General features: G+C 38.0%; 1 protein-coding gene across 14 annotated transcripts in view; it reads left to right on the top strand.

Moving 5' to 3' along the window:
• SOSTDC1 (sclerostin domain containing 1) overlaps positions 1–17,445 on the top strand; it is a 56,952-nt gene that overhangs the window by 37,214 nt on the left and 2,293 nt on the right. For 8 of the 14 annotated variants that reach the window (XM_073898917.1, XM_073898922.1, XM_073898913.1 and 5 more), the window contains 3 exons: positions 4,876–4,969; positions 14,626–14,744; positions 15,467–15,863. In XM_073898917.1, coding sequence (XP_073755018.1) covers positions 15,659–15,863 — 205 coding nt within the window. In that variant the 5' untranslated portion in view covers positions 4,876–4,969; positions 14,626–14,744; positions 15,467–15,658. Of the gene's footprint in view, positions 1–4,875; positions 4,970–14,625; positions 14,755–15,466; positions 15,864–17,445 lie in introns of all 14 variants that reach the window. The other 6 variants (XM_025873286.2, XM_073898920.1, XM_073898916.1 and 3 more) reach the window with 3 other exon arrangements.

The raw sequence follows: 17,445 nt of genomic DNA, 5'->3' as shown, positions 1-17,445 counted from the left end.
TCCCAAATAAACTTTTTATAATAAAGTCTGTGAATCACAAAGAATAAAATGTACATATATGTTTATCTGACCCTGGTGATCGGGAAAGCCTTTATAAGCTTTAAGATATAGTCAGAAACCATAAAATAAATGAAATATATATGTGATCATGCCCCCACACACATAGATTAAATCTTGTATGCAAAAATCATATACGATTGCCCAATGGAAGTGGCCTCTCAGCAGAGTCTAAGACAGAGATCCACGTGTGGGTAGTTTATTGGGAAATGTGATCACAGACTGCTTGAGTGAGTGACAGAAGGAGGAATATAGGTCAGCAAAAACAGGCAATGCAGGGGTACATAATCCAGTTTGCTACCTTCTGTGTGTTGGATTACTCGATCCCTAGAGAAATTCTGAGAAGACTCCAAATAGCCACTTGAAGGGAAAAGGAAAAAGTTCCACTGCCCCCAAACCTCGTTCATCAAAGGTGGCAGTAACCAGAGAATATTGATTCCTCCACATTTTCAGTTTGCAAAAATGAGTACCAGAGCATTCCTGGGCGTATGCTACTCTGAGGTCAGAGAAAGCCCAGAGCAGGAAGCAAGGGGATTGGGGCAAAGGGTTTCAGGTGAATGCTCTCAGGCTACACCCCAGGGAAGCTGGGTGTCGCCAGCAGGGAACTGGACTCCGCCACAGCAGCTGGAACAAGAGATGAGGCTGGAGCCCGAGGAGGTGCACAGGAATGCTCCGGACAAGGAGCAAGGAAAACCATCAGCACGATTAAACGGCAAACAAAAACCTGAGAGAATACTTTTTATTCATGATAAAGCATTAGTAACTTCATAGGTGAAGACCTCTTACAAATAAATAGAAAGAATAAAGTAAATACAATTTAAAGATGAAGAGGCAAGGTATAAAGGAAGAAAAAATCTGATGCCAAACATGAAAAATGGTCCCGTTCATTGACAGTTTTAGAGATGAAAATGTGATATTTAAGATAGATAGTTTTCACCTACTAAATTGACAATTCAGTAAAAAATTATTCTGCTCAGGTTTAGGTTGGATCGAAAGAAATGGGCATTTTCACATATGGTTGATGATTATACAATAGAATATTTTTGAAAAGCGACTTGGCATTATTCACCAAAGTGCTAAAATGAACACATACAATAATCAAGGAATCATTCTTTTTATTATGCTTTCAGAACTTAAGCTAAATAAAAACATGGAATAATTTGCAGAATAATTAAAAATGGCCAATTAATAAATGAAAAAAGCACCAAATGCAGTAATGAGCAAAGAAATGAAAACATGTAGTATTTCTTCCCCCATTAAATTTTAAAATATTCTTTATCAATTAAATATCTGGGATTTAAAAAATTGGCAGTGCTAAAGGCTTTTAAAGGTGGAACTTCTGCACTGCAGGTGAGTTTGTACATGAAGCTCTGAAAACAATTGGACATCAGGTCCTGAACATCATGGAACCCATTTTAAGGAAACAATAAGAAATACAAATATTTATGCACAGAGAGATTTGCCCCAGTGTATTGAAATTATCAAAGAATTAGAGACAACTAAAAAGTGTCCATTTAAAATACAACTACATGCATGAACGTTAAGGATGAAAGACTAGAGTTTCTCGGTTCAGTCAGGAACAGTGTAAGATTGCTCATTGTTGCTGCTTTAACACTGGTGGAAAGTTTTAATTAGAAGAATAAATACCGATACATGATGGGAAGAAATATAAGATATCGAAAAGACAGGAACAAAGTTATGATTGTCGGACGATGTGATTACCAGAAAACACTGAGTCACTGAAAGAAGTATTACACAGTATTAGTACTGTGGTCAGTTACAAGATCAATGATCAAATTCTGCAGCTTTTCAATGAACATTTAGAAAATATGATGGAAGAAACTCATTTCAACTGCGGTCTAAAACATAAAATAGGATTATGACAACACTTACAAAACACACAGACAGTTATGAAGAAAACCCCAAAACCTGACGCGAGGACAGAAATAAAGAGAATACATGGGCAAAAATTTAAAAAATAAAGGAGGTAGGAGGAAACTTCGGGAGGTGATGGCGAAGTTTACGGCCTTGACTGTAATGATAGCTTCCCAGGGGTCAAGTTATATACGTTACCTATGTACAGCTTTTTTTTTATGTCAGTCATACCTCAATAAAGTGTTTTTTTTTTTTAAAGAAAATAATCTGTGTCTTTTTGAAGAAAAAGAACGCTGTTGGAATACCCTGACTCTGACTTCCCTGCCCCTCTTCTGTCCCCAAGAGGAGAGCTATGATTTGTGCAGCAAATGTTTCTTCCAGATCACTTCCGCCTTGCCCCCCTCTTGGTCTCCTCTTCCGTCTCCAGTTCTCCGGTCCCCATATTTCCCCCATTTCCTTGTCCTTTTCTGTTTTTCCTCCTTAGTTTTTCTTCCTTTATGGTAGTCCTGACCCACAGAGGTGATGGTTGAACCCTCAGTTTCGGCCCAGCCCTGTTTCCAAACCTGGCTTCTCTCCTCAGTCCTCCATTTGATTTGAGATGTGTTCATCCTATGCTAAATATTTCTGAATTTAAAATTCTTCTACAATCCCTCAGAATTATCTATCTAGAACCCCAAGCCAGTTGTGTCACTTCTTTGCTCAAAAATGTTCTAGGGGTCCACACGGACTTTATTATTTTTTTTTAAAGATTATATTTATTTGACAGAGAGAGAGAGAGATCACAGAGGCAGAGGAAGAAGCAGACTCCCCACTGAGCAGGGAGCCCCATGCGGGGCTCGACCCCAGGACCCTGAGATCGTGACCTGAGCCGAAGGCAGACGTTTAGCCAACTAAGCCACCCAGGTGCCCCCACACTGACTTTAGAATAAGATTCAAACTCCCTAGGTTGACAAAATGTGGTTATTCATACTCTTGCAGTGCTTAATTCTCCTGCCTCTCTTCTAACTTGTCCATGTGAGGCATTTCAAGCCAAACAAGACAGTTTTCATTTCTAAACAGTGCTGTGCTTTCTCTCACTGCCTGACCTTAGTGCACACACGATTTCTTCTGTCTAGAATACTGCATTTCATTTGCTTTTTCATTTGTCTGTTTCTGTTGATCTTCAATACTTCACTCAGAATTCTACGTCCCCTAGGAATCTTCGTGGTCCTCACCACTGGCTTTGAGCTCTACTTCTAGTCTTTGATTCTCTCCTCCCCTGACTTAGATCCATACTGTAATTATCCGTTTGACTGTCTTTATCTTGTGCGGTGAATTTAAGGGAGGTAGCTTCGTTCTATCACTGCAGGGCGAGCCACAGTCTCTTGTACATAATAAGCACTCAGTATGTGTTAGCTACAGTGGTAAATGAAGGGGAACAAAGAAAGCATATTAATCCCATGGGAGGGAAAAAAAACTCATGCTTTTGGCATTGATAAGGAAAAATCAGTTTTTGGGTCGAACATGGGGAGGTTGGGCAATGAAGATGAGGATTTAAGATGTGAATTCTTGAAAGGCTGTAGGCCTTGTTTTGAATCATATGATGATTTCACTGGATCAAAGAGTGGTTTGGCAAGCAGTTGTTAAGGAACACTGAAACTGTGCCAACATTTCTGAGCTGATCTACTCCAGAGTGAATAAATTTTAAGGAACTGTAATTATCGTGTGCATTAGCCACCTTTAGAATTGGAAAGGTAAAATAGCACGGAAACAGTGCTGTAAATGACAACATTTATGTGCTTAAGGGTTGTCTTTAAAGGCTCAGTCTTAGGAAGATTTGATCTGCAGGGATGCAAGCCTTTCAAGTGCCTCAGCCTCCGACTTGCATGGTATTCGGAGACAGTCACCCTAGGGCGTGGCCGCGCACAGTTGTATTTTGTTTTGCTCAACTTCTGAGGCTACCCAGACTCCCGGGACTACCAAGTATGGCAACAAACCCAGCAGGACATTTAGATGGTCACTGAACAGCTTGCGATGTCCTGGCAGGAGTGGACTTTCCCCAGTCTGTTTCAAGTTCTTCTTTGGCTGTTTGACAGAGGAGCCTTGTCTCCCCAACCACTGTCAGGCCAACAGCCCCCAACTGCTATATAAACAGGCTGCAGAATGAAGCCTGAAGGCAATATAAACTGTTAGTTGACATAATAAAATTCTAAGCCATAGACATTTTAAGGATCCTCTCTGTCTTTCCTTGTTGAAAGCAATTTTAATCAATGCTTCTTAATCAGAGAATAATGGTTAAATAGTTTCCATGAGCTTTTTAATTGACTTAATCTTTTGCCAACCTTAAACCCAGGCTAAAGCCTTCAATAAAGATTGCAAAAGTACCAATTAAAGGTAAAAAGCAATGGCAAACAAAAAATTAATGGTCATAATTCAGGCATGGCTTTTCCATAAAGAAATTACTTTTTCTCTTCAAAATAAACTATTAAATCTTTTCTTTTCATATTATGTGTTCCAAACTATGCTTGATGTCAGTGTGAAATCAGAATGATATAATAGATCCTTAAAGTAGTAAAGGCAGGGTTTATTTTTGTTGGAATTATATTTTAAGAGAGCAAACGGGTATCACAAAATTCCACATGTAACTATGTCAAGATAAAAGAACACTATCTCAAATGGGAATTTTCTCTTTGACCAATGAAAAGGAACTATCCTCTTATGGATAAAAAGTCTCCAGAATTAAAATGCAACTTGAAAAATATCAAAATATATAAAATAGCTTGGTATTTTGGAAATTGCCAATGTTTATAAAGATGGTATGAATTCCAGGATAGGAGGTTAGATGTGGGAAAATATACATTAAATACATAAAAATATACATGCATTTCTTTATATTTTTAAATCGATTTAATTTAGAACCCTGGCCCTCATGTTCCTTTCTCTCCTTCCCTTTGCCTCATCAAGGGCTTTGCAGAATTTCCTCCATAAGGCCAAGGCACTCGGGAAGTTCCTCTAGGCACTGATCATCTGCAGTCATTCCTCACTGGCTACTACCAAGGTATCCATGTCCAGGCTAATGCTCCCTTTAGGTCCAGAGGCTCTGGCATTACATACCCTCCTGGAAACTCTAAAGAAGGTGGTTCTCATGCCTTTCTGAAGACTAACCACCTGTCCCGTACACCGTCAGGGAGTAGAACTTGTCTTCTGGTCTTTCGTGAAGCACACATACCCAACTCCACTCCTTCACTCCCAATTCTACCCCCTCCCCAACTGCCTGGATGAAGGAAAAGGGGGAAACAGGGACTAAATAATTGTTCAGAGCAAATATCCTGCCCCATATATAAAGGAGATCATCTAAAAACAATCTAAATATTTCATCAGTAGAGAATTAATGGATAGTTTATGTCACATCCATATAGCCCATCCAATGTTAGGGTTAAAAGGAAGGGGATGAATCTGTATGCTTTGATATATGAAGATGTCCAACATAGGTCACTAGATATACAATGTAATTTGAGAAGTGTATAGCATGGTCCAGTCTTTATGACAAAAGTTAAAAATATATAAGTGTATGTATATACACACATATGCATATACCTAAATGTGCTCGTAAATGCAGACAATGTTGGAAAACATCACAAGAAACTATTGACTGTGATTATTTCTGGGCAGTGGGGTTGGAAGAGAAATGGAAAGAGGTGGATTTTATCCTACCCGATGAACTACTGACATTTTTTACAACATGCATGTGTGTTTTCAGAATTTCTTAACCCCAGTTTTTAAAAAGGTAGAAATCTGATGTGACTCTTTTCCATAATAGAATAATTTTTGTATTTGTTCAATAAATCTTTCAATAGGCAAAATATTATGAAGTAATCAGGTTAATTTTCTTGTTAATGGCATGAAAGCATTAGGAAGGATACTTGTTCAGAAAATTTAAAAATGTAAAGCAGTATTCTCTTTCAAGTTTCATAAATTAAATAATATTCTGTGCTGAAATCTGCATATGTTCTTTTCTCTACTTTAATACTTTATTATACTTTAAATAATTTTACTGATCTTAAATGCATTGCACTATATATTAGTGTTAGAAATGTAAATCCCATGATTTTACTGTGATTAAAATCAATGTCTTTATATTATTTTAAATTGTAATACATAATTCTCAGTGACCTATCTCCCTCATGTTCAGAGAGGCTTCCTTTTCCCCCAATTGTCCTTTCCTTTGTTTCTCATTATTTGTTAATTTAGTCTATATATTCAATAAAGGCTTCCAAGGACAGAATTTTGAATAACGGAAAGAAAATTTGTAGGAATGATTGGCATAAAGGCATTAAATCAAATGGTGAGCATGAAAAACTATGATAGAAGCATAAAATGTGGGGCGCCTGGGTGGCTCAATTGGGTAAGTGTCTGGCTTCAGCTCAGGTCATGATCCCAGGGTTCTAGGATCGAGCCCCATGTGGGGCTCCCTGCTGAGCGGGGAGCCTGCTTCTCCCTCTCCCTCTGCCCATCTGCTCTGCTTGTGCTCTCTCTCTCTCACTCTGCTTCAAAAAAATAAATAAAATCTTAAAAAAAAATAAGTACAGAATGGCAAGAAAGGAGAGTAGCTGGCTCATGAAGGTGTTTGTTCTGCAAGTAAAAGGATCAACTAACAATTTATTTTAATTTATTAATTGATTTATTTATTTGAGAGAAATTGAGAGAGAACATGAGCATGATGGGGGGTGAGGGACTTTTTTTGTTATGTTAATCACCATACATTACATTATTAGTTTTTGATGTACTGTTCCATGATTCATTGTTTGTGTGTAACACCCAGTGCTCCATGCAGTACATGCCCTCTTTAATGCCCATCACCAGGCTAACCCATCCCCCCACCCCCTCCCCTCTAGAACCCTCAGTTTGTTTCTCAGAGTCCATAGTCTTTCATGGTTGTCTCCCCCTCTGATTTCTCCCCCTTCATTCTTCCCTTCTTGCTATCTTCTTCTTCTTTTCTTTTAACATATAATATATTATTTGTTTCAGAGGTACAGATCTGTGATTCAACAATTTGCACAATTCACAGCACTCACCATAGCACATACCCCCCAATGTCTATCACCCAGCCACCCCATCCCTCCCACCCCCCACCACTCCAGCAACCCTCAGTTTGCTTCCTGAGATTAAGAATTCCTCATATCAGTGAGGTCATATAATACCTGTCTTTCTCTGATTGACTTATTTTGCTCAGCATAATACCCTCCAGTTCCATCCACGTCGTTGCAAATGGCAAGATTTCATTCCTTTTGATGGCTGCATAATATTCCATTATATATATATATGTATATATATATATACATACATATATATATATATATATATATATATACATACATATACCACTTCTTCTTTATCCATTCACCTGTCGATGGACATCTTGGCTCTTTCTATAGTTTGGCTATTGTGAACATTGCTGCTATAAACATCAGGGTGCATGTACCCCTTCGGATCCCTACATTTGTATCTTTGGGGTAAATATCCAGTAGTGCAATTGCTGGACCGTATGGTAGCTCTATTTTCAACTTTTTGCAGAACCTCCATACTGTTTTCCAGAGTGGCTGCACCAGCTTGCAGTATCTCGTTGAGGTTTTGATTCAGATTTCCCTGATGCTGAGAGATGTTGAGCACTTTTTCATGTGTCTGTTGGCCATTTGGATGTCTTCCTTGGAAAAATGTCTGTTCATGTCTTCTGCCCATTTCTTGATTGGCTCATTTGTTCTTTGGGTGTTGAGTTTGATAAGTTTTTTATAGATTTTGGATACTAGCCCTTTATCTGATATGTCATTTGCAAATATCTTCTCCCATTCTGTCGGTTGTCTTTTGGTTTTGTTGACTGTTTCTTTTGCTGTGCAAAAGCTTTTTATCTTGATGAAGTCCCAATAGTTCATTTTTGCCCTTGCTTCCCTTGCCTAAATGAGATGTTCAGATATGCATTTTAAAAAGATCCTGCTGGATCTTTTTGTGGAGAGTACATTTTAATGTGATAAGAATGGAAGACGAGAGATCAGTGAAGCAGCCCAGACAAATAACGATGAAAGCTTGAACTAAGCCCAGTGACTATCTAGGCAATAAAAAAGGGATGTTGAGAGATGTTTATTATTTATGGTTTCACATAAAACATAAGGCTTACATTTAATAAACTTGTAGAAATATATCTACACAGTAGTTCATACTACTTGGGAATTACTAAAAATAAGGAATTAGATTTAAAAAAAACCTGGGGCAGGATTAGATGACAGTGGATATGTAAATGAAAGTCTTAGTGTTACCTCACAAAAGGTTTCTAAACCAAGTTCTATCATTATACTCTAAGAAAGCATCCTACTGAACTTGCTGTCAGTCGCCAGACAGATTTCTTGAGCTCTGATTCTAGTTGTCTTTTAGACCATTTCTCTCGGCTTCCCACCAGCACCCTAATGTCATCTTAACCCAGTCCTGGTTCCCCTGACACCTCAGTCTTCCTGGTCACCCAGCTTTAAGACTTTGTTTCCACCTTTGTCTTCATTTCCAACCACCTGCAAACCTACCTCCTCAGTGTCTCTAATCTCTTTCCTAGCCTTTCCTCTTTCCTTCAAGTTTAGGATTTTATTATTTTTCACCTGAGTTCTTGAAATAATGTGCCCCCTTCCTGTGGACCAGTGTAATTCCACCTAACCCATTTCCTACATTGCCGCTAGACTCAGTGTCCTGAAACGGTGTTGGTCTTGGCCTTCCCCTGCTTAAAATCTGTCAGGGCTAGTGGACATTTCAGTTAATGAGATCACTTGGGAAAACTCTTTGTTATTATTTACTAAAGTTGAATATACAACATCCTCAGTCTCATGCATTTTATGACCAGAGTTATATCTAACAAAATGTCTATCTATAGATGCCTCAAAAGACAGGTACAAGAATGTTCATAGCAGCTTTATTCTTAATAGTCACAAGCTAGAATCCATCCAGTCTAGACTGGATAAATACACTGTGGATCTCTATGTGATGCAATAGTATACAACAATGACCAGTCAAAATTAGTAACTGACGTCCGAAATCAGAACAGTCATTTATTTTAGCGAGGAGGAAGGAAATGGTTACTAGGAAAGGGGACAGAGGGGGACTTCTGGGTACTGGAAATTTTTTGTCACTTTACCCGGGTGTAAGTTACATGGTGTTTTTATTTTATGAAATTAAAAATAAACACACATCCACATCCACATCCTTCAATGGCTCTCCATTGTCTACCAAATTATATCCAAACTTCCAAACCTGCAAAGCAGGATTGTAGTCAATGACCTGCTCCAATCTCCCTTTCTAATCAATGCAGTCACGCTCGTTTTCCATGTTCCCTACCACATACCCTTGTTTCCAGCTACATGGTAGTGGCACGGCCCCTACACCACAGCTTCCACCTGTACATAACTTAGAAGCAGATTACTTCATTAAAAATATCAGAATTGGAAAAAAAATAAAAATTAAATTAAAAAATTAAAAAATATATCAGAATTGAAATCAGAAATTTCTGCAGCACCTTAATTTCCCAGAAAAGCCTGTAGTGGTGTTGGGCCCATTCCTCTACTATGTTCTTTTTGTTCTCCAGTTTTCTGACATACCGGGGAGCTACAAACTATTAAGTCTCTGCTAGTGATGGAAGGACCTAACAGATTTAGGCTTGGCCAGGAGACCCACTGGTACCTGAATAAGAGATTCCCCAGGAAAGAGTGAAGCCAGACTGCATGTTGCCAGGGCTAGGAGCCTGAGGTGTCTGTGGAATGCTCCTGAGGTTGGTGGACAACAATCAAAAGCACAGTGATTAAAGTATTTTGCCTAAATCTGGGTCAACACTGAGATCTGTGAGAATCAGATATGGCTGCCAAAATTTCTAGTGAGCAATGATTTCACTATAGGTAGTAATTGTCATGTCCATCTCTGTGGATCAAGGCATTAATCAGTCACTGGCAGACACCAAGAATATCCAGGCCCTAGGGAGAAATAAATACAGGAAAAGAAAATGGGTTCCGGTTTTGGCCGACTGAGCTAAGGTTTACCGCCCGGCTGTCATCAGACTGTGCAGACTAGAAGAATCTGGAGCAGAGTCCTAGTTAAACAGATTAGGCAACTGTAATGGAGACTATGGGGACAGAGCACAGGTGTATTCTAGAGCACTGCATCTCAAACGTTGGCATGTATAACAATGACTAGGAGAGTTTGTTAGAACACAGTTTCCTGGGTTCTACGCCAGAAGATTCTGACTCAGGGTCTGAGGTCAGGCCCAGAATTTGCATATTTAACAAGTTGCCAGGTAAAATATGGTTTTAGAACAACTATCAAGCTTGTGGAACAAAACTAATTCTAGCTCCCACTATTGGGGACAGGTTATTTAATATGCTACCAACTTAGGTCACACTGAGTTCAGGGACTTGCATGAGCAGAACGCACGGTGAGGACACCGGTTCCTACCGTGGGAGGTAGCAAAGGCCAGTGGAAAGGACAACTTACTACTCTCCCTAGTTTGTACAATCATATGGAAGCCCTGACTGTCTTCACCTCCTCCCTAGAGCTTGCATGGGAGGTTTTCCTTAATAGTAGCTTGCTGGCATTTTTAGGAAGTTTACTGGAGAATTTGCCTAGACCAGTAGTTTATAACCCAGGCCTATTTTGCACACCAGGGGTACATTTGGCAATGTCTGAAGCTACTTCTGTTGTTCACAATTAGGTGAGGGAGGTGCAATTGGTGTCTGATGGATAGAGCCCAGGAATGCTGCTAAACATGCTACAATATACAGGATAGCTCCCATAAAAAACAATTATCTGGCCCAATATGTCAATAGGGCCAAGATTGAGAACTCCATCTAAAAATACATCCACTGGAGTTGGAATTTCCACTTGGGTTTTATTTCAGGTGACACTGGGCATTATATCAATAAATGTTATCTATGTTGGGGCAGCTTGTAACAGCAACAAAAACATTTATTTTACAAATAAAACCAAAAAGCATGTAAACAAAATAAAAATAAAGAGACAACTAATAAAGGTGATGAGGGAGGAAAAAAATCATTAAGAAGGATCAGGTTAAGGGGAATTCCTTTAGTGGACTTCTAAACAGGAACTTTTGGGAAAAGGAAGACAGCAAGCTCCATTCAGCTTTGCAGACCCTGGCCTACCCTGTCGTTGACAAATACTGGGCTCAACACATAATGCTGTGAAATGAATAAAAGATGTTAATCCATCCTCTTTTTAAGGATTTTTATGCTTGAGGATTCTATAGTAGTTTTCTTTTTCTTCTAAACTGATGATGGTCAATTGCTTTGCCAGTTAACAAGCTCTATCTTATTAACTGGAACTCTCTGAACATAGTTTAAATCCACAGAGGACCAGATATAGGTCATTGTTGCATTCAATAAATAAAAATTTATTCTGGTTCTTCCCCTGTCAGAGATTAAAAAAAAAACAATTGGTCAGGCTAATTATTTTTAAGCAAAAAACATTTACACATTTTTTATTATTTATTTAATTAAGCTAAACAATCTCCTTCCTTTTAACTTTTGTTCTCCACCTTAAATTGAGTTAATTGTATTTGTTGGGGACTTCTCTAATCTTTCCAAACTCATTTTTAAATTCAAAGACTCTAATGAGAAACAGTACTCTTAAACCATATTCAGTGACTATTTTTTCCACACTTCTTCTGGGCCAGGTTTTATGCTAGACATTTTCATGTTTTTTATTCCTGAGTGAGGTAGGTAAGTTTGGTCATGTTTCACACATGAAGCAACCAACTTAGACAGTTTCATGAACTATAACCAAGTTCAAAGAGATTATAAAGAGCAGGAATAATATTCAAATTTAGATTTTCTGATTCTAGTGCTAGGGCTCACATGATCAACAATACTATGTAAAGCATTAAAATTACTTTCCAGCTTTTGCCCATCAGACCAATAGTAGTAATTCTATATTGTTATTTGATAGTTAATAACAGAACAACATTGATAACTCAGCTGAGGACTGGAAAATAGGTTTCAAAGCCCCAAGAACGGAAGTTGCCCAGTCACCATATTGAATGATTACGCATCTAAAGCTTCCAAGGCTCTAACATTATTCACAAAATTAATAGTTTAATTACTATATCTTCATTTTTAAACAGATAATATCGTATCATCTATGGATATGTAACAAATTACCCCCAAACTTAGTTTAAACAACATTTATTAACTCATAGTTTCTGTGAATGCCTCTGGCTTAAAGACTTTTGTAACATCACAGGGCCTAAGCCAGGGCTGCAGCTTCACCTGAAAGACTGACTGTGAGATTTGCTTTCAAACTCACCCATGTGGTTATTGATAGAATTCAGGTCCTCACGGTTTCTTTGGCTGAAGACTTCATTCCCTTGTTGGTAAGAGACATCCATTCCTTGACCCCTGTGCCAACTGTCCACAGGAAAGCTTACATCATGGTAGCTGGTTCCTAGCAAAGCAAGTGAGAGAGCTAGAGCCAGTAAGGAAGTCTGAAGTCATAGTCCTTTGGTAACCTAATCATAGAATTCACATCTCATTACTATATTATATTCATTAGCAGTTAGTGACTAGGTGCAATGCACATTCGGGAGCAGATTGCTTCAGGGGTGTAAATACCATGAGTAGAAGATTATTAGGAGCCATCTTTATGACTGCCTACCACAAATATTAACCAGTTTCTGAGTACGTGAAAGGATAGTTTTTTCTATTTTTTTTGAACAACTAATTTATCCACTCATTCAACACTATCCATAAGATAAGAATAATTCTTGTATCACAAGGCTTTCAAAGCCATCAGACAACTAACCACTCTGACACAATGGATGGGCTGATGACTCCAGACTTGAGGAGGTAGACAGCAAAGGAGTTTCCTTGGTTCTAGTTCTATCAAAAGTGAGATTTGAAGGAAAGACATGTATTAGCCAATGAAGAAGGGAATGAGGAAAGTATTAGAGAAAGATTTTCCAAGCAGAAGGAGAAACATGTACATACAGAGTTTTGGAGATGAAAAAGAACATAGTTTGTTCAGGGCAATACTTTCTTAATCAATTATATCAAATATTTCTACCCATAATCTTAGAGTTTGTAGTTATTCCTAATGAAATAGTTTTAAACTGGACAGAAGAACTGTTAAATACCAAATTTATGATTATTTCTATTTTATCAAAGTAGTTTTCTAATTTGGTCCCCAGAGAAGTATTGGACCTAAGAGCTCAGAATTTTTCCTATCCACATGCACCAACTATATTGCCCTCATCCCTAATTTGCTTCTGCCTGAGGTATTATCAGGCAGAATACTAGGCTCAGATTTAACAATTATAAATAAATTCAGTCAAACTGATTAACCCACCATAATAAACTGCAAATTAAAGTGTCTTCTCCTACACACACACACACACACACACACACACACACACACACACACACAGGTAATGGGGAAGAGATTAGATTACTTTGACCCTCTTACTTCCTTTAGGCATTAGGTCTACTGGTCAATGGTTAATATTAACATACTTCATGTAGTTAATATCAAGTACCCTGATAAGTAGTATAAAAACTTCTGTTAGTATTTTAGATGGATGCCTGTTGTATAATCTCCATGTGCATGCAGTAAACTGCTATCTTATTTTTCAGAAAAGATGTTCGAATAAACGACTACATATAACGTTAGGATAGGGATCTGTTATTAAGCCATACACATTAAATTGAATTGTTTTACTTTAGTTTTTTAAAATTTTGATTATGTAGAATTTTGAATATACACAAGAGTAAATAGAATATCCACCATCCAGTCCTAACAACCATTAACCCTGACATTGTTTTTTTTTAATCTACTGGGAAAATGTGGAAAGTATTTAAATATTGTGTACAATGCATATACTCTCTACAGTATTTTGTTTCAATTAAAAATTCAGCTGCAGAGACTCCTACATACGTATGTGTGCAGAGTCTGAAATTTTGCATATCAAACTTAATAACTACATTTTAAACCAGTCTTGCCTCGCCCACATTTCTAACTAATCCCCTCCCAAATTATTTCTGAAGTTTACTCCAGACATCGTATCATTTCATCGAAGAATATTTCAGTATCTACCTCTAAAAGACAAGTAGTTGATTTTAAATAACAAAACCATAATAATACTTTTCTTCTAAAAAACCCTCGTAATTTCTTAGTATTTTTAAATAATTAGTCTTTTATTCTTAATTTTACTTTCTTTTTATAGTGAGATAGATGGATAGATAATCGGTAGTTCTCCACTAGGGTGATTTTAGCCTGCGGGGGATAGTTGCCAAAGGCTGGAGACATTTTTTGTTATAATGGAGGGGGTGGGGCTATACTAATGGCATCTAGAGGGTAGAAGCCAGGTGTAGAGCTACATTCACAGAACAGCACCCCACAACAAAGAATTATCTATTCCTCCTTGTCAATAGTGCCCCTTGGCACCATGGATAGGCAGGTAGTAGGTAGGTAGATAGATGGGTAAGTAGATAGATAGGATAGCTGTTAAAAGTTTATAAAGGGTAGAGATACAAAATATCCATGCCATGAGTTCATTTTCAGAACCACACAAAAGGCAAAAATAGATCTAAAACGGCAAAGAGGGTTCGGAGTGTGTAATTATTCCAATCAAAATGTCCCATAAATCAGATGAAATTTCATGATTTTTTTTTTTTTTTTTTTAAGGAATGGAGAATCACAGTGTAAATGGCACATCTGTTGCAGGGGTGGATAAAGAAGTTCAGGAAAGTACTCATTTCTTACGTGGGCAGCTGAGTCAAAGGAAGCAATGAACAAAATGCTTAGTAAATACAGGTAGAACGTGTGTTATGCAGCACATGCAAAACCTAGCAAAAATTATTTTGAATTTGCTAAGCCATAATCTGTCAGAAATGGCTTTTCTCATGCAAAATCATGCTATGAATGTTCATGATTGTGACATATTTTTCCAGATGAAAATTGATAGTAGCCACTTTAATGCAGAAAGAGCTATGCTCATTATTCTCCACACAGAACCCCTGGCAATAATTTACCTAGCAGAGCAGCGGCTCATGCAGATCAAAGCTGCATTATTTAAGTGTGTCCAGGGGGCAGATTTGAGCTCTGTGTGCCTTATACTTTAAAGGGAAAAAATATATATTGGTTTGCTTCTTGAGAAACAAAATATGTTTAATAGGTGCTTTGTGCAAGTCCCACAAAACTCAAACGAATTCCTCCTATTATGTGGGACGAGACCACTCCCTACCCTCAATACTCTAAAATCTGAGGGGAGTACAGAACAACTGAGGGAATGTAAATCTCTTCAAATGAACAGCAGTGCATTCTCATTTAAATTAAACCCGAATGTGAACTAGATTCAGGAAAGGAAATGGCAGAGAGGGAGATACTCTGGAGTTGCTATAGAATGTGCCTGACTGCTTTAGCTCCCAGAAACTGATGAAGCCCAACTCTGAAATTTCAGGCAATTTGTATACCAAGCTCCTCCTTTTCTGTAGTCTTCTCTTCCATTGGTAAAATTCTTTTGCAGGGTCATGTAGGGATCCCACCCCTTCTCTGTGTTTTCACTCTGAAGCTCTATACAACTTTACACCTGAATGAACGCCAAACCTCACTGGATATATAAAGGGGACCTTGAGGAGGAATTTCACAGTTACAGTGCAGAAGCAGCAGAAGGAAAGGAATTAACCAGCTCTTCAGCCAAGCAAATCCTCTCCTCACCATGCTTCCTCCTGCCATTCATTTCTATCTCATTCCCCTTGCATGCATCCTAATGAAAAGCTGTTTGGCTTTTAAAAATGATGCCACAGAAATCCTTTATTCACATGTGGTTAAACCTGTTCCAGCACACACCAGCAGCAACAGCACGATGAATCAAGCCAGAAATGGAGGCAGGCATTTCAGTAACACTGGACTGGATCGGAACAGTAAGTGTGTTTTACTTGCCTGGATTTGGGTTTTTTTTTTTCTTTTTTTGGTAGCATTAGCTCACATTCCTATAGAATTGTTTCATTGCTAACTAACCTGAACCATGTATATTTTGCTAAACAATCTGGGAGTAATCTACTGCATGTGTGGATTGGCATTCTTCCCTACAAAGTTAATATAACTGAAACAGTGGTTTGATAATGCAGGCGTGTACTTAAGTTCTATCAAGCATCCAAAAAAGAAAATGTTTCTAGGAATTAAACTGTTGCTTTTTAAAAATCGTGCAAAATGAGAATTTTTTAAAAAAAGTGTTCTGGATAGTTGAAACTCAGGTTGGTTTCTGTGTATTTCAGGACATGTGCAATTGTGGTAAAGTGTATAAACATAACTAAGCAAAGTATGTATAGGAAATCACAGGCTTTCCGGAAAAAAAGATGGTTCACACAGATTTCTAAAATATGTCCACTGAAATAGTTGAGAGTTTTGATGATGATTGGTGTAAAAGAGAGATGTATCTAAAAATACTGGAGAATCATATTTTTCTGCGATAATTACTTATTAACCAGTTCAAGATTTGGGTAATTGTATATTTCTGTGAAAGACTGGGGAAACTTTTGTGACTTTAGAGTTTTAAAATAATAACAGGACAATACTATTTTGTACAGCAAGTATTTGTTTTGTCTTCTGTTTCCTCAACTGACACACTAATGAACCACTAGTTGGAGGGATTCAAATTTCTTCTCCTAACTTTTGCTTCACTTCTTTCCTTCAAGAAAAGTTCCCATGCTAACAATCAGGTTTTAAGAGAGACACAGAGAAACAGTGCCCAGGAAATCTGACCCACGTCTTTTGCTCCATCTCAACTCCATTCAACTGCTAAAAGTAGCTTTGACCTTGAAAAAGGCAAAGCAAGTATGACTATTAATGTCTTCCTGAGAAAACCAAGGTGTTTTGACTTTCGTGAAGAGAGTTGCTTTTAGGTACACAGGAAGAATCTGCTTATTATTAGATTACGGAGCAATGGGGTGGGTATTCATTGTCACTGAGCTGTCACTGCAAAAAAGCCGAGTCCCTGTGTACACGGGAACAAAAAGCTAGTCAAGTCAAAATCATCTCTGGCTGTTTCCAGGTGCATTCCTAAGGCAGATGTAGGAAGGGAAGCTGGAATCAGTCACACAGGCAGAGCACACTGACCAGCCAAATAGTTTGCTCTTTCATTTTACTCCCGCACTGTGTACGGATGTGTGTGTAGCTACATAAATTGTCTTAAAACTACTGCATCCCTTTAGGCTACATCTCTCACCTCCAAAGTACTGAGGCAGAGAGACAAAGTACAACTCCTAAGTCAGTATCTCCTCCAAATTAGCTTTCGGTTTTCCACTTCAGGGCAAGGCCATTTCAATGATCCTTAGAGTTTTTATCTTTCGAATTTCGGCAGTCTGTACTTATAAACATTCTTTCTGGTTAAGAAGCTTTGATTTCTTTTCAAGTTTGTTATAGGCCATTCTCCTCGAGTTTGGATAACAAAGCAATGGAGAGGAAAACTCAAATATTTCAAGATTAATTTTTGTTTTAATTACA

Source organism: Callorhinus ursinus, unplaced genomic scaffold (assembly GCF_003265705.2).
Source record: "Callorhinus ursinus isolate GAN/ISIS: 27379988/994484 unplaced genomic scaffold, GSC_fseal_2.0 scaffold12, whole genome shotgun sequence".
Lineage (NCBI taxonomy): Eukaryota > Metazoa > Chordata > Mammalia > Carnivora > Otariidae > Callorhinus > Callorhinus ursinus.
Note: the sequence above shows the minus strand (reverse complement) of the source record. Positions and strands in the feature narration are given on the sequence as shown.